At 61.3% G+C, this 17,892-nt stretch overlaps 1 protein-coding gene across 1 annotated transcript in view; it reads right to left on the reverse strand.

Moving 5' to 3' along the window:
- Positions 1-17,892, reverse strand: part of WNK2 (WNK lysine deficient protein kinase 2) — a 106,157-nt gene that overhangs the window by 62,858 nt on the left and 25,407 nt on the right. Inside the window, 6 exon segments of the mRNA XM_036278514.1 lie at positions 5,132-5,223; positions 5,226-5,350; positions 7,072-7,160; positions 9,420-9,577; positions 11,227-11,447; positions 11,650-11,822. Coding sequence (XP_036134407.1) covers positions 5,132-5,223; positions 5,226-5,350; positions 7,072-7,160; positions 9,420-9,577; positions 11,227-11,447; positions 11,650-11,822 — 858 coding nt within the window.

Raw genomic sequence — 17,892 nt, forward strand, 5'->3', positions numbered from 1 at the left:
ACACACGCAAATGTTGCCACGAGTACACGCGTGTGTGTGCATGTGACTGACAGCACACGCATGCTGGCTCTCGGGCACTGAGGGGGGCTTCCACGAAACAGCGGGTCCAGGTCAGCAGGAGGAGGACAAGGAGGCCTGGGTGTCTCCCTCTGCCGCAACGGGAGGTCGTGTGTGGAGAAGGCAGGAGCCGCCCAGGGCTGCCCAGGGTGCATCTGGGACGCTGAGCACCAAGAGGCACAGAGCTGCCCTGGGGGCACAAGGCTACGTCCTCAGACGCATGCCGGAGGATCACAGGGACCACACGGCAGGACTGTCCTTCCGGTACGCGGTCCCACAAAGGGGGCCACACACCTGCACGCCGTCTGTCTCTCCCGTCCCTCTCCTTCTGTCTCCGTCTCTCTCTGTGCCTGTCTGTTTCTGAGTCGGTCTGTCTCACTGTCTGTCGGTCTCTCAGCCCCTCAGTGTCTCTGTCTGTGTCTCTCCCTCCTGTAGGTCACTGGCTCCCACGAAGCCACATCATGCATCCACCTGGCTAGAAACTCAGTGTCCCACCAGCAGCAGGTGAGTGAGCTCAGCTGCGGATCCCCAGCCCTAATGAGCCCCACCAGCCAAGCTCAGCCCTGGCCGACACCCAGCCACACTCACGAGGGGCCCCGATCCCACATCGCCTGCTAAGCCACTCCTGACACTAGGGGGACAGTGTGAGCACAGCACGAAGCTGGGTCACTTGCAACACGGTGACAGGTACCTCACCAACGGAGCCTACAACCCAGTGAATGAAACCAAACAGCCCACAGACACAGGAACAGATAGAAAATCTGGGGGAACCAGGACATCCGCATGGTCCCAAAGTCCCTCCCACAGAGTTAATTAGCACTGCATTCCTGACCCCTGGAGCCGCCCTGGGCCATGTGACCACGGGGAAGCCCCTGGTGGGCGGGGCCCAGGGACAGGGCAGGCTGGCCGCACCCTCCACCGCAGGACCCCTGAAGCAGACACACCCTCGCAGGCCAGAGCGCTGAGCGGGGCTGGGTTGCCCTCTGGTCTGGGGTCCGCACGTCCACCGCCCAGGGGCCCACGCGGCTGCCTGACCAGAGGCGGCTGGAAAGAGGGCGCCGATCTCCTGCCTCTGCTGCTCTCTGCCCGTGACCCACTTTCCCTTCTGTCTCCACCGCACAGACGCCACCCCTCCCCGGCCAGCGAGCCTCTCCCGGCGGTTCTTCTATTTTTCCCAGTCAGGAGGGAGTTTAGCTCACTGCCTGTCGGGCGGGGCGCCCCTGCTCCGGAGGCCCTGAAGGCAGGAGGACAGGAGCAGAGCCTGGAGAACTCCCTCCCTCCCTGGGTCCACACTGAGGGGACAGCTCAGGTCAGAGCCAGCCCAGGCCCCTCTCAGGCCCCCAGGCGTCCTCTCTGAGCCACTGCCCCACCCGCGGCCCTGCCCCAGGACCTGTGGGAGCAGCCTCAGGGGTGGACCCAGAGGACAGCAGAGCTGGGAGGCGGCCTCCCGGACGAACACAGGCTCTGGAACATCCCCACACCCAGTCCTCAGGGACCTGGGGCCCAGGGGCCAGGCAGCCCAGACACGGCCCCAGGCCCCAGGCCCACAGGCGGTGACACTGCTGCTGTCAGAGTCTCCCTGTGAAGTCACTTCTGCTGCGACAACCCACAGGGCTCATTCGTGAGCGTCTGGGCCACTCTGAGTGGGAAGAGCGATGTACCCCGAGTTAAAGCGATGGATGCGTGACGCCGCCCCAAACAGCCAGGAGCTGCCCCAGGGACAGCTCAGGAGGGGCCCAGGGACGGCTAGAGGCCCCGGATCCTGGTGTCCCCTCTAGTGTTTTTGGGGGGTGGGGAGGTCAGAACCGGGCCAATCGACGACCAGGACCAGCCAGGAGCCTGGGAGCCTAGGCCAGGCAGAGGCTCAGGCTGGAGGAGACCCTGCAGGATCAGGCCGGGGCTCACACTGGAGGAGACCCTGCAGGGACAGGCCGGGGCTCAGGCTGGACGAGACCCTGCAGGATCAGGCCGGGGCTCACACTGGACGAGACCCTGCAGGGACAGGCCGGGGCTCACACTGGACGAGACCCTGCAGGGACAGGCCGGGGCTCACACTGGACGAGACCCTGCAGGGACAGGCCGGGGCTCACACTGGACGAGACCCTGCAGGATCAGGCTGGGCTCACGCTGGACGAGACCCTGCAGGGACAGGCCGGGGCTCACACTGGACGAGACCCTGCAGGATCAGGCTGGGCTCACGCTGGACGAGACCCTGCAGGGACAGGCCGGGGCTCACGCTGGAGGAGACCCTGCAGGATCAGGCTGGGCTCACGCTGGACGAGACCCTGCAGGGACAGGCCGGGGCTCACGCTGGAGGAGACCCTGCAGGGACAGGCCGGGGCTCACACTGGACGAGACCCTGCAGGATCAGGCTGGGCTCACGCTGGACGAGACCCTGCAGGGACAGGCCGGGGCTCACGCTGGAGGAGACCCTGCAGGGACAGGCCGGGGCTCACGCTGGAGGAGACCCTGCAGGATCAGGCCGGGGCTCAGGCTGGAGGAGACCCTGCAGGGACAGGCCGGGGCTCACACCAGACGAGACCCTGCAGGATCAGGCCGGGGCTCAGGCTGGACGAGACCCTGCAGGTTCAGGCCGGGGCTCACACCAGACGAGACCCTGCAGGGACAGGCCGGGGCTCACACCAGACGAGACCCTGCAGGGACAGGCCGGGGCTCACACCAGACGAGACCCTGCAGGTTCAGGCCTGGGCTCACACCGGACGAGTCCCTGCAGGGACAGGGCGGTGCTCTTGGGTCAGCACAGCAGCTCCGTCCAGGCACCGGGCTCCCGTCCCCTACGCAGGGTGGCGGAGACACACTGTTCTGTTTATTTTGGGACTGAACACAGTGACGCGCCTTCTCCTGCTGGATGCCACATGCACGGAAGATGTCCGCGTGAAAAGCAGTCCTGAGGAGTGGGGGAGGGGGCCGAGGGGGGAGGGGAACACTGGGCCGGGGCCTCTGCTGGGAGCTGGCAGAGACACCGCCTGCCCACCCATTCAGCCACGTGCTGGGGACCGTGAGGATGGGCCTGGGCGGGCAGCTGTGCTGGGGGGCCGGGCATTCTAGGTGAGGAAGCATTGTCCAGGGGGTGGGCAGGTCCCAGGAAGAGCAGTGGAGTCCAAAACCTGAGCAGGGGAGGCGTCCGGCAGGGCGAGGCGCAGACAGCACTGGGAAACAGCCACGGAAGCACCACGCGGGGTCCCTCTGCACCGACCCCCGATGTCCTTCCCCTTGCACACTTGACCCAGCTGGGCCCCCACCGAGTCCCCACACCCAGGAAGTCCTGAGACCCTCCTGGGGCAGGAAGGCTCCCCTGGCGCAGAGGGACACAGGTAGGTCCAGGCTGTCCCAGGGACCCACCTCCTGTGCACCAGGGGCTGTCCCCCTCTTCCTGGTCAGTGTGCACTGCTGGCCAGGAAGGTCCTGCCACTCCTGAACCCGGCTCACGGGCTAAAGCTGCACACCGCTTCACTCATCATGTGCGTTTTATTTTTATTTTTTATCCTCACCTAAGGACATTTTTGCACTTATCTTCAGATAGAGCGGGAGGGAGAGAGGGAGGAAGAGAGGGAGGAAGAGAGAGAGAAACATCGATGTGAGAGAGACACATCGACTGGTTGCTACCCACACAACCCCAACTGGGATCGGGGACAAACTGCAACTGAGGTACATGCCCTTAGTGGGAACCGAACCCGGGACTCGCTGAGCCAAACCGGCCAGGGCTGTGTGTGTGCTTTTATGCCAGCAGAAAGCACTCAGGGACCGCGGTGCGGCATGAGGAGAAAGGGTGCCCGACACCCACTGGACAGCCGGGCTGGTGACTATTACCGACGCCACTCAGTCAGCCTAGCGGCTCAACAGTGCACCAGGCACACGGAGCCGGAAGACCCACTCAGTCTGCTCAGAGAGTCTGTTTCCGGGACCAGGGACGGGACTGGCGGCAGGGAAGGTGCTGATGGTCCCGACCTGGGCGCTAGGCCGTCAACAGGATGTCACAGCCACTGCAAATGCCGGCTCCGTCCCACGCCGACCTACTGCACCACCGAGCCCTGCATGGGCCCCAGTGAGCTCACCAACCAGCCCTCGGCTGTGGCTCCCGCACCTTACATGGCCCGGCCGGCCTGTTTCCTCGGCTCAGCAGGGCCTGCTGCCCACAGGAGTCTGCTCAGGTGGGCTCCCTCCAGCTCTCCCAGGCCACCCCCAGCACCCGGCCCACTCCCCACTCTTAAAACCCACCGGGGCTGGGGCGCCCAGCCGTGAAGAATCCGTGGCACATACCCTCGTGGCTTAGATACACTTTTGAAAGATGTGCTCTATTCAGTAAAACATTTTAAAAAGAGAAAAAGGGTCCGGCTGGTGTGGCTCAGTGGTTGAGTGTCGAGCCAGCACCAAGAGGTCGCCGGTTCAATTCCCGGTCAGGACACATGCCGAGGTTGTGGGCCCATCCCCAGTCGGGGGCACACAGGAGGCGGCCAGTGAATGTTCTCTCTCATCGATGTTTCCATCTCTCTCCCTCTCCCTTTCTCTTTCTAAAATCAATAAAGGAAAAAAAAAGTTTTTTTAAGAGGAGAAAGGACACGCACTTTCTGTGGTTATGACAGCCACACACCACCCCTTTCACAGTGACCAGGCTCATTTTTACTTCTGCTCAGTTTTCCCAGTCAAAATTGGTCTCATTAATGTCTAATGGGTACTTTTCCTCTCTCTGCAACATGGAACACCCCTGTACCCCTGCTCCCGCAGGGCCTTTGAGGCCCTGATGCCCATTTGACAACAAAATAAAACAAAGATCCAAAGGCCCTCATTTACACAAAGTTGGCAAGAATCTGGTCAAAACAGGGCCTCTGCTGACTCACGGGAGCCCGTCTGCGCCGGATCTGAGCAGACGCCCCGCCTCCGCAGCAGGGAGCATGCACTCAGCACACGGTCCTCGGTCCAGACCCAGCTCTCGGCGGGGAGCATGCGCCTTCCTGACTGTTCTCATCTCTGGCTTCGCAGCCGCACACAGGACTGGCCCCCACCCACCTGCCACCTGCCACCCGCCACCCGCCACCGACGGGCATCACTTTACTGTCTCCTGTGCCACAACATCCCGTGTCTCCCGCTCCAGGTCGAAGGTGAACTCGATGGCCCCGTTGTCCTTGGGTTTGCCCTTCAGCTTTCGGGGTCCTCGACCCATAGCCTCAGGGCAATGGTGGACTTCCTGCCATGGTCCTCCTCAGCCAGCTCCACCCTCACGCCTGTGTCCTCTGCGAAGAAGGCGTGGCTGAGCAGGTCCTTGATCTCGTACCTGGGGAGAGAGCAGCTGAAGAGCACACCTGCCGGGCCTGAGACCACCCAGCTCGCTCCAGAAAGCTCTGACTGCACCACACGCTGGACGGGCCCTGAGCTCCAGGGACACATGGCAGGTACAATCCCCAATTCCTGGGGGAAGAGAAAAAATGACTCCAGACACATCTCACTGCGTAGTGTTTACGAGCTTTTTCTCTAATTATAAAAAGAAAACATGCCCATCAGTGGTTGAGTGTGGACCCTGCACCAAGAGGTCACTGGTTCAATTGCCAGTCAGGGCACATGCCCAGGTTATGGGCCCGATGCCCAGTGAGGGGCGTGCAGGAGGTGGCCAATCAATGTTCTCTCTAATCGATGTTCCCATCTCTCTCTCCCTCTCCCTTCCTCTCTCTGTAAAATCAATAAAAGAAAAAAGAAAAAAAAAATTACAAAAAGAAGACATCCCCAATGTGAGAGACTCTGGGAGTCCAGCGACCAGCTAACACCGGGCTCTGCTGTACCAAAACGGGCCTGCTAGGGGCGCCGGGGAGCTCAGGCGTCGCAAAGATACCAGGCTCCAGGAAGACTGCACCAGGCCTGGAAGAGTCCATAAGCCCATGTTCAGGGGCTTTCTGGAAGCTCCTCAGGGCAGGGCAGGGCAGGGCAGGGCAGGTGCAGCTGTTGCCCTGGTAACCACTTTGTCCCCAAATCAGCATTACAAATGCCAGCTCCTGTCTCTGGCTGGAATGAATCCATGCACTACCCCAGGCATGGCTTCCTCCCAGGGTCAAATCTGCGGTCACCATGGGCTGCAACCCCCAGTAGCCCTGTGGACGGCCACCAGGCGCGGAAGAGGGACGCGGGGTGAGGCCACCCTCAAGGAGGCCAACACGTGCTGCGTGGCCCGGGGAGGGCCAAGGTCACCGCCCTGGGCTCTGCGGGGCCTGATCCAGGAAGGTTCTCACAGGGTCTGCCCTGCAGATTCTTTGACTCTGTAGGGTGTTCCTGTACTTTTCTATGACGGGGTACAGCTTACAATTTCCTAGTGTTTTTCCTTAAAGAACAAAACGTGATAACCTGCAGGGAATAGGAGAAAAAGCCCAGGGCAGGACGGGGCTGTCGCCGGAGAGGTGATGGCCATGGAAAAGGACAGTGATCAACGCTGGGGACAGTGCCTGGGCAGGCAGGGGCCGGAGGGCGCGCAGGGTGGAGGGAGAGGAGAGGGAATGGAAGGGTGCGTGGGGAGGGGGGAGGGAAAGAGGGACGAAGGGGGACACACAGCCCAGGCTCCTGGCCGACCAGCTGAGGAGGTGGGGCTGTTCTGGTGCCATCTCTGCCTGACTGTGATCACCTGCAGGGCCCGGGGGCGGGTCCGACCCAGGTGCAGGGAATATGCACTGGGGAGGTGGGGTGAGAGGGCGAGATGAGAGCCTTCGGGGAGCCCCGGCACTGGGGTGTCCTTCAAGCTGGGGGAGTGGACGGGTCCACCTGGGACAACACAGTAAAAGCAGGAAGGGGCCTGCTGCAGGCTGGGGGGGGGGGGCAAGCAGCAGCCAGCAGAGGGGAGAAGGAGCTCGGGGACCATCCCCAAAGTCAAGGCGCACGTTCCGGGACTTCCCAGCCAGGGTGCTGGCAGCTGGGTCGCCCTGGCATGAAGCGATCTGCCTGCCGAAGCTGTCTGCAGGCCAGCCAGGGGATCTCAGCAGGAGGAACACCCAGACCCAGGCCGCGGGAACGCACCTCTCCTCCTTGTTTTTGCAGATGCACTCCCCGATGATCTCCTTGATCTCTGGGTCCTGCACCTTCTCGAAGCTGGCCGGCTTGATGCCCTGCAGGCGAGGTGACAGTCACCCATGGAACTGGGCTCTGCAGGGGCTCTGGCTCAGCCCCACCCCCAACAACAGAAGGAAGTGCAGAGGCTTGGGGGTGGGGAGGGCTGCAGCTGTGCGGTGTGAACTTGGGGCGGACACTCGCCCACTTTGGTGCACGGAGGGGGCGGGGGGCAGGGCACCTGCCCGAGGCTGACCTCTGGGGCCACCCACAGGTCTTGGCGGCTGGAGGAGGACATGCCCCTCACAGGGCCAGGCTTCCTCACCACACCCTTGCTCAAGGCTGCTGAGGACAAGATCTGCAGTCACTGCTGCTGACCAAGGGCCACCAGAGACTCTGGTCCCTGCGGCCACTGCAGGGTTGCCTTCGGAGGCCTGTAACTGAGGTTCTGCAAACGACTGTGCTCGGTAGTCCCACCATTCAGTTCCATGGCCAGCAACCAGGCCAGTTAACTCTCAGGTAGGGGTGCCAGAGGGTGTTCGAGCACCCACACTGACCAGAGACCCAACGGGAGAGCCACCGCTTGGCCCCGGCCACGGTGTGGGGGCAGCAGAAGCGGCGGACAGAAGGGCTCCAGGGGAAGCAGCAGCCAGACACAGGGTTCACTGGTCCTGTGCTGGGAGAGGGGCGGCCCGAGGGACAGGTGGTTTCAAACACTGAAACACACTGAGGGCTCAACCGTCATGTTCTTCCTCCTGCAGCAAGACTCCACCTTCGAAGGCCTGTCCTGGTCTCTTTCTTCATGTCCGGACGGGAAGCATCCATTTCCCCACAAGCAGGGAGGGCAGACCAGGAAGTGTGGGACCCCAGCAACTCCCACGGCCCAAGGGAGGCCCCACTGTGCCCGCCAACCCCTGACCCCAGGACCCATGCCCATAACTGATGGGGGTCGTGTGTGTCCAACGCAGACACGGAACCCTGGGCATTAGGAGCGACTGAGGGGTTCCCCTCGGAGGTGAGATCCCTGTGCGTTCCCACAGAGGCCAACAGAAATAGAGGCTTAACTACGCCAGGAGGACGGGCCAGGGTCCCTGCCGGCAGGGTCTGAGGAACTCCAAGCCCAGCTACGTGCACACACGCGGTCATTTAAATCTCTGCAAAACGGGAGCCCCCACAGCCAGTGAAGAATGTCCCCAAAGAATAAGGCACTGCGCTGAACGGTCCATGTGTCTGGGCTCATTTGCACGGGGTTGGGGTAGCCGAACGCAGAGGGCGCGGTGACCCCGCCAGACCCTGGGTGAGGGCCACGTGCTGGAGGCTGGGTCGGCGTGGGGTGCCGTGAGTGAGCCGCCGGCCGGAGCACAAGGGTGTCAGCGAACAGAGGACACACTGGGGTCAGGAGACACGCTCCCTGTCTGGGCTCCTCAGGGAGGCAGGGCCTGATGTGCCTGGCTTGGCCCCAAAAAGTAGGACAACACGGACCCTCGGGACCCTGGCGATGCCTTGTTTCCGGGGCCTAAACGGGCAGTGGGGGTGTCAGGAGGACCAGGGTGGCCGAGGAGCATGTGGGGGCTCAGTCCCTGTGCCCCAGGCCAGAAACCAGAACGAGCATCTCCAGGCTGCTCCTCCCACACCCGGCCCGGCACCGAGGCCTGGCAGTGAAGCTCTGACCTCCTCAGGTCCGTCCACCCCCGAGGGCACTGCCCACAGCCCTCAGCTGCCAGCCCCACGGGGAGCTGCGCACCCTCTGCGGCTCTGACCCACACCCGCAGCACCTCCAGTCAGGGCCCCTCCTGCCTCGGGGCCTCAGCAGCACACAGGACGCACTGAGAGCAAACAGTGCCACCAACGCAGAACTCTGAACCAGAGAGCGACGAGAGCTGCCACCTTCAGGGGATCGGGGGAAGCCCAGAAAGGGCATGGTACCGGGGACGGCAAGAACCAGGCTCCTCGGCAGAAGCAATGAGGGTGCACCCAGGTCTGGGGAGACCGCCAAGTGCCTCAGGCACAGACAGAGATAAGACAAGGGCCCACAAGGGCCGCAGTCCATCCCCCGCCTGGACACACCCCGTGTTCCCTACCGAGCAGACTGGCCGCACAGGATGATCTGTCCGATTCAGTCCTGGGGACACACCAGGGACAGGACCTGGAACGGCCCAGAGGAGGGTCCAGGAGCAGGCAGCCGGGCCGGGACAGAACCACACCCCCGGCGCCGTCAGGGCTGCCTGGCTGCGGCCGTCCTCGTGCTCCCGTCTGGGAAGGGCCGGCCCGCCTCACAGGCGCTGGGACGTCACGGGGACGCAGCGGTGGGCACTCACACAGGTGACCTTGCGGTAGATCTGGGCGGCGTTCTGGCACTCCGCGTAGGGGTACTCCGAGGTGGCCATTTCCAGCATGCACATCCCGAAGGCGTAGACGTCCACCGACTCGGCGTAGTGCTCCTCGTACATCTCGGGCGCCATGAACTCTGGGGTGCCTGGTCGGGCCAGAGGTGCAGGGTCAGGGGCACTGGCCCGGGGCTCCCACAGCCCAGAGCCTCTGGTCCTGGCGTCCTGATTCAAAAAGGAACGTGCTGCAGACGAAGTTCCCGAAAATCCGCCCTGGACCCTGCTGATCTGGGTGGGATCAGCCCACAGAGCCGGGAGGCTCTTCCTTCCCAGGAACAGGGTCGGCGTCTGAGACGCTGCCGGTGTCTCTCGTCAAGGGGGAACACAGAAGCTCACCCTCCGTCCACAGGCCAGGGGACCCAAAACTGACAAAACCTGTGGTCACCACAGAGCTGCCCGAATTGTGAAAACCCAGAAAAGCCCCAAATCGGCCCAGACAGGCACACCGCACGCCGCACAGACGCGCTGGGGGCGGCACAGGTGCCATTCACCTGGCAGGTGCCAGGCGGGCGCCAAGGTAGAGACGGCTCGTGCATGCTAAGCGCAAAAGCTGTTAAAATAACGTTCACTGAGCAAAATACACAAAATATACAACGTGTGTGCACACTGACCCCACCTGCATAAACCCAAGCACAGACCGGAAGGACTCATCTGGCAGGTGGGCTGACAGCGAATTTCCCTTTAGTTACACTGCTCTGGGTTGTTAATTTTTTCTGCACAAACGTCTACTTGAAGAATCACATGATCCTTTTACGAAAAAAGGTCGGACCCAGCGCCTGCCGAGCTAGACGCAAAGGAGCACCCCCTCGGTGAGGCTGCAGGACCTCCCGCCGACGGTTCCGGAATGCCGGCTTCACAAAGCAGATGCAAACCGCCACCAACCAACCGCTGTGTCAAAACGTACCCGGAGGGGTGGGGGTCTCTGAAATGTGTATATACCGGGCGGCTCAGTTGGTCGAGCGTCATCCCACACACCCAAAGGTTGCAGGTTCAGTCCCTGGTTTAGGCTTGTACAGGAGGCAACCGATCGATGTTTCTCTCTCACGTTAATGTTTCTCTCTACCCCTTTCTCTCTCAAATCAATGGAAACGTGTCCTCAGGTGAGGATTTACAAAAGGTTCACACGCTGCCTCTGGGCTGCCTTCAAGCCTGCAGCACACGCCCCGAACCCTAAAGAGCAGGCCGCAGCCCCTCCAGCACTCTCTTCGCAAAGCAGGGCGAGCCCACCGCCTGAGGCCTGCGCTCCGTGGACAAAGAGCACCCCTGGGGCACCAGGACCCCGCTCGGGCCACACACATACCAGGCCTGTCCCCATCCTCCCTGCAGCCACGGCCCAGGGTCCCACCCGGAAAGGCTGCAGAGCAGCTTCTCGGAGGAAAAGAAAAGCAGAAGCAAAAAGAACCAGCAAACCAGCCTCCACACGGATGCCCCAGACCCTGGCCACCCAAACACTTGCTCACTCAGGCCCCAAATACCTCGGGGGCTGCTTCTGTGGGCCCCACATCCTGGGGGACACCTCCCCACGCGCTAAGGCCAGCTCCAGGGTCAACAGCCCGAGTCCCCGAATCCCTGTGCTGTTCGGGCCTCCTTCCTGCTCCTGAGAGCCCACAGCCCCACGGGCAGCAGCCAGCCCCCCGCCCCGACCCTCAGCCAGGGCCCCACGTGGCCCAGGCCGGGCCAGGGCCTGGCTGAGGGGTGAGGGGCTGGGGGTGCCACGGCCTCAGAGAACTGAGCTTACCTATCACGCTCTTGGCAAAGGACACTCTCTTGAGGGTGGCCAGGCCCAGGTCACCAATCTTGACGGAGCCAGTGGGCCCGGTGATGAAGATGTTGTCGCACTTGAGGTCCCGGTGGATGATGGGGGGAGTCCGGGTGTGCAGGAACAGCAGCCCCTTCAGGATCTGCCGGCACCAGCTCCGCAGCACCTTGGGCTTCATCACCTTGAAGCGCTTCAGGTACCTGCGGCGGGAGCACGGCTCGCTGGCTGCCTGTGCGTGGAGGGCTCCCCACCGCCGTGGGCCCGCACTGGTCCCCCAGACAGAGTGCCCCATGAGAGAGGGGTGCTGCCCGAGCACCGGGCAGAACCGCCCAGCCATGGGCCCTGCACCCCGGGCCAAGCCCACTCTGAGGCCCTGTCCGGCCAGGCAGGCGACCCGCTCACGTCTTCAGGGTCCCGGAGGTCATCAGCTCGGTCACCAGCACGATGCAGCGCTTGCCCTTGGCGCTGGACTCCCAGAAGTCATAGAAGCACACGATGTAGGGGTGCTGCAGGCCCTTGAGCATCTCGGCCTCCTCCTTGAACTGCTGCCGCTCCAGCTTGGTGAGCTTCCCGTCCTGGAGAGACACACACAGCTGAGAGGCGCAGGCACGGCCTTCCACGGAGCCTGGGCATCCCTGGCGGCCGCGGGTGCTCCCGCACCTCCGCTGGCTCGGGGAGCATCGTGGAGGGGGAGGACCCCTGAGGACCCCACCCTGCACAGGGAGCAGCTCATCAGAAAGATTTCTTGCCCTGGTCCAGCCGGTGTGGCTCAGTGGTGGAGCATCAACCCTGCACCAAGAGGTTGCTGGTTCGATTCCTGGTCAGGGCACATGCCCAGGTTGTGGGCCCATCCCCAGTGGGGGGCGAGCAGGAGGCGGCCAGTGGATGTTCTCTCTCATGGATGTTTCTATCTCTCTCACCCTCTCCCTTTCTCTCTAAAATCAATAAAGAAAAATAAAATATTTACAACGTTGACTTTTACCCAAACCTAGGCGGCCCATCGATGTTCTCTCTCATCGATGTTTCCATCTCTCCCTCTCCCTTCCTCTCTCTCTAAAATCAATAAAGAAATTAAAAAAAAAAAAAAAGATCTCTGGCCCGGGCCTGTGTGGCTCAGGTGGCTGCAGCGTTGTCCCGTGCACCGAGGGTCACATGCTGGCCTCCCAGGTCAGGGCACACAGCCAGGTGGCAGGTTGATCCCCCGTCAGGGTGTTTACAGAGGCAACCGATCAATGTTTGTTTCTCTCTCTCTCCCTCCCTCTTTCTAGACTCAAGAAAAAACACATCCTCGTGGGGATTAAAAAGAAAAGGGGAAAAGGTCTCCCGACGCCAGAGCGACCTGGAAACCTGTGGCCAACGCACTTCCTGGCGACACACCTGCTGGGCACCTGCCCGAGGACGGTTAAAGGAAAAAACCGGCAGTGGCTGCAGCAACGACAACCAGAACGCTGGGGGAGGTCGGAGCCCAGGGCCGAGCAGGAAGACCAGGGCGCCAGCCCAGCCCACGTCAGGGCGGGGAGAGGCACACGTGCTTCCAGGCCTGGCCATCTGCGCCGGCACCCTCGGCGTGTCCGACCCGGAGGCTGACCCGGCCCGCTCCTGCCACCCCAGCCCCCGCCTCCAAGCCCGTGTGGCCTTCTCCCCATCCTGAGCACGTGACCCCAGGGTCACCTCCGACCCGGAGCAGCGGGCCCACAGAGCCCAGGCAGCACGCCGGGCCCCCACCAGGACCCCAGGGAAACAGAAACAGCTGAGTGTGGGACGGGGAGCTGGGAGGAGCTGCAAGAAGACACAGAGGTGCACCTGGACGGCCGGAGGGAGAGGCCAGAGCTGAAAGGAAACGGGCCAGGGCTCCTCGGGTCCTTTCAAAAGACCCCAGAGGACATCAGGCCAGATCCCACCCAGTCACGGGCGCCCTGGGATCATGGCGGGGTCCTGTGGTCACGGGGTTCTACCCCCAGTGGCGCTGTACCCTCTCAGGCGCTCTTCCCCCGCCAGGCCCGGCCCACACTCCCTCCGCCTCTCGGCACACACGTGGGACCCGCCGCAGGGTCAGCGGCAGAGCAAGGGGTACCCCGAGAGGGCCCGGGCACCTCAGCAGCGCCCACCATGTCCTCACAGGGCCAGGAGGCTGACACGCGTAAATAAGATCACGCTCCTGCTTTTATTAAAGAGGGGCAATCACAAGCTCTTGCAAATCAAACCTCAACGTGTTTTCTTTGTTTGTTTGTTTTTTAATCCTCACCTGAGCATATTTTACTATTTATCATCAGATAGAGTAGGAGGGGGAGAGAGAGAGAAACATTGATGTGAGAGGGACACATCGACTGGCTGCTTCCCACACGACCCCAACCAGGGCCAGGGATGAACCTGGAATCGAACCCACAACTCTTTGGTCCACGGGCCGACGCTCTAATTGCTGATCCACACTGGCCAGGACAAAGCTTAACATTTTACAAATAAGATATTTTGTAATCCAATGAAACATTAGGTACAAATGTTTACTCTAGATAATAACATAGAAACATGGGCGACTCATCAAATAGTTAAGAAAATAAGTCAAGCCACAGACTGGGAGAAACTTGCCGACCGGTATGTGATTGGGCCTCGGATGCAGACGGCGGAGGAAGTCCTGTGCGCAGTGGTAACAGCGCAGGACCAGACCTACGTTGCCAAGGGAGATGCAGGGATCCCCAAGAAGCCTGTGAAACGGTGCTGGGCCTCGCGAGTCCTCAGGAAGCCGCAGGTCCGATCACGCCCACCAGCAGGGCAAAGGAAAGGTCCTTCCAGCTGCTGGGCCGGGCTGGGCGGAGCCTCTGGCCCAAGGCTGCTGGAAGTGCAGGAGGCACCTGCTCTAGCCCCCATCACCCCCGCCGGGTACCCACCCAAGACAAAGAATCAGGCAGCCACAGAAGGCAGGTGCATGGGGTTCAGAGTGGCTCCAATCACGACAGCCCAAACTCCAGAAACCGCAGAATCAACCGTAACAGTGCTTGCCTCTGGGCGGGGAGCTGCCGGTAAGGGGCGGATGCACCCACAGGTACACCTGCCTGTCCACTTGAGATGTGTTTTAGCCCGGCCAGTGTGGCTCAGTGGTTGAGCATCGATCCATGCACTAGGAGGCCGCCGGTTTGATTCCCGGTCAGGGCACGTGCCCAGGTTGTGGGCCCGATCCCCAGTAGGGGGCATGCAGGAGGTGGCCCATCCATGTTCTCTCTCATCCATGTTTCTCTCCCTAAAATCAATAAAGGCAAATAAATTTTTTTTAAAAGATGTGTTTTATTATATGTCCACTGCTGCTGGGTGTCTCCAACGTCAAAAATCAAGTGGAAACATCCGAAAAGCAAATTGAGAAACATGAGCGAAACCTCAGACATGGAGACCCAGGCGAAAACCCTGACAACAGGTAACTAGAGCCCAGGAGACCAGAGGGACCAGGAAGGAGCGTTTTCCTGAGCTGAGCAGACTATTTGGAACAACAGCATGTGCCCGAGCCAGCTCAGACTGAATGAAACCTGATCACCTCCGGCCCAGCGCCCCTGAAGCTCAGGCTCCAGGGACTGACAGCGAGCCCAGCAGGCCGGGGTTTTTCATTGGGGGGTCGCATTGCAATCAAGGACATAGCCAATGAGGCAGCCTTCTCAGTGCCGACTCGGACCTGGAACGCTACGCCCAGCCAAAGGATGTGGAACCCGGGCCCAGGACTGATGCGCAGAGGCGACTCTGGGCACCCGGGCGCACGGCCACTGGAAGGAGCCTTTCCACAGACACAACGCACCCGGCCGCACCTGAGGAGCCCAGCGCAGGAAGACCCCCGGCGCCTCCGCGCGGGCCGCTGGACAGTGACACCTCTGTCCCACTCCCTCCCAAAGGTCTGCTCACTGACTCCACAGGAAGCTCGGAAACATGCTTCCACGAGACCTTGTCTCTGCGGTGTCCCAACACCAAGTGAAAGGTCTTCGTGTCCTTTCAGAGCAAAAGACTGAGGTCGCAGCAGGGAGGGGCGGGAGGGCCCAGTGTGCCAAGGTCTTGCTCTGGGACAGACCCAGCAGGCGGAGACAGAGATGTCCTATGACAGAGACGTCAGACCCTGAATGGTGCCTCTTGGATGGACGGGGGCGGGGCTGGAGACTGGAGGGAACAGACCTTATTTTGCTCCTAAGCTGCCAGGCTATTTTTAACTAAACTTCACACTGCTTCATCATTCGAAAGGTCAGTGGTGTGTCCTCAGAGCGCTGCCCAGTGTCCCCTCGCGGAGCTGGCCCCAGTCCTTGCCAGAGTTTGTTGGGGGCTGGTCGGCACCAGGAGAGCAGTAGCCCCGTCAGCAGCTGGCCACTGTCACTGCTGGTGGGCAGGTTTGCTACCTGACCTGCTGGGCCGGCTGTGCTCACAAGCCCGGCGGGAGGGAAGCCCTGATCCTGCAGGACCCTGAATTCTGCCAGGGTTGTTCCTACACCGCAGCGAGTGTGGGCTCTGCTGCTCACAGGGCCACACTAGGGGATGTCCGTGCCCCAGACAGGGTGGGCAGCTCACCTAGACCCGCCTCCCTGCCAAGCTTGGGTGCCACCTGGACTAGCAGCTCCCATCCCCTGAAGACAGTGAGAGCCAATCAGGTCCCAGAGGACGACACATTCTGGGCTACACCGGTCTGGTCCCTACAGGAGGAAGTCCAGCCAGGTGCAAATGTCACCCGGTCCCAGACATCACCCTCAGAGCATAGGCAGCGAGGTGGGGCCAAGGTGCTCAGAGGACAACCCTGGATGTAAGGGCGTCTCCCACATGACCAGGAGTCACCAGCGCTGCTCCGACCGCCCACCCACGAGGGCGGGAGGCCTCGGATCCAGAAGGCCACCCTCCTGCCCTCAGTGGGCTCTGCAGCCGTCTGCTCTCAGCAGAGCCCAAGCAGCCCCATGAGGACAGAACTACCCGGGACCCCAAGTCCAGCCAGGGGAAGGGGGATCCACCCACAAGGCAGAAGGACAATAAGCGGCTGGAAGGAGAGGGCCCAGAATTCACACCGAGTTGGAGTGACGACCTGGCCTGGGACCTCTCTCCGGCCCCGTTAGGTCACGAGCCGAAACCAGAAAAGCTTCAGGAAACCTGTCAGCATATGGGATACTTTCTCCCAGGCTGTGGGAACGTCTCCTCTGGCCCAGGGGTGTCCCCGGCTGGTGCCGCCCACCTGTCCCGTCACTGTTTTGAGGGGTGGTGTAATTGCATGTTGATTGTTTTCTTGGCTACTGTCTACTCCCCCTGAGGTTATCCACAGCCACACCTGCAACTCCGAGCCTGAGACCATCTGGCACCTGAGTTGGGCCCGTGGAGCAGGGGTCAGGAGGGACAGAGCTGTGCCTTCTCCGCCGGGCCACCCCGTCCCCAGGGCCTTGTTCCTGGGCTGACCCCGTCCAGGGCGTCCCTGTCCCTGGAGCTGCACCTCCTGAGCTGAAGGAGTACCTGGAGCCCCGCCCTGGCTGATTCCCTGGACCGCTGACATATGCAGGTGCGAGGCTGGGGAGCAGGCCGAGTGTGCTGTAGGCCCACACGGGGCCAGCACCACAGGCCCCGCAGCCGGCTGGCAGCCTGAGGCCCATCCTGACCCTCTCGGGGCCACCAGAGAGACCAGAGCAGACTGTGTGACATCTCACACTTTGGGGCTGTGACCTGCTCCCTCTAATACTTCCTGCAGTTGTAACAATGACTCACTTCTTTTAAACCCAAGTGTTTTCCTTAACCTCATCTGAGCAATAAAATTGAAATCGCAGGTGAGTGGTATGTGCTTTTTCTAATTCACATTTGAAATAAAGCCACCGTTGCCCTGACCGGTTTGGCTCAGCAGGTAAAGCATCAGCCTGCAGACCAGAGTCTCAGGTTCGATTCCCGGTCGAGGGCACGTACCTGGGTTTCAGGTTCAATCTCAGCCCTGGTCAGGGTTGTGCCGGATGCAACCAATCGATGTGTCTCTCACATCGATGTTTCTCTCTCTCTCCTCTCCCTTCCACTGTCTAAAATAAAAAATCAATGGAAAAACATCCTCCAGTGAGGAGTAAAAAAATAATAAGGTAGCCCAGCCGGTGTGGCTCAGTGGTTGAGCATCAACTTATGCACCAAGAAGTCGCTGGTTTGCTTCCAGGTCGGGGCACATGCCCAGGTTCTGGTCCCGATCCCCAGTGGGGGGCATGCAGGAGGCAGCCCATCAATGTTCTCTCTCATCGATGTTTTCTCTCATCGATGTTTCTCTCTCTCTCCCCCTCTTCTTTTCTCTTTCTCTAAAAATAAAGAAGAATAAAAAATAAAATAAAGGCACCGTTACTAAAACAAGTAGTCCTCCAGAGGCCTCCGGCCCCTGCTGCCACGTAAGACATGCCCCAGCCCCTCCCATGGGAGGCAGAGCACCGGGGGAGGACCCCGCTGGGCAGGGGCTGGGGGTAAAATCTCCTGGACAGGCAGCCCCGGGAGTGTAAGGCGCTCACTCACTCATATCGTCCCTGTCACCGGGGCCAACGAGGTTGTCATTCCCTGAGGAGGACACGGATCATGTTGCTGCGCAGCCCCTCACAGCTTTTATAACCACTCTCTGCAGAGGGGAGGTGCACACTCCCCTGGGAGCCAGTGCCTTTAAGGGGCCTTTGCCCTTCGACAGGCCAC

Source organism: Molossus molossus, unplaced genomic scaffold, assembly GCF_014108415.1.
Source record: "Molossus molossus isolate mMolMol1 unplaced genomic scaffold, mMolMol1.p scaffold_m16_p_29, whole genome shotgun sequence".
Taxonomy (NCBI): domain Eukaryota; kingdom Metazoa; phylum Chordata; class Mammalia; order Chiroptera; family Molossidae; genus Molossus; species Molossus molossus.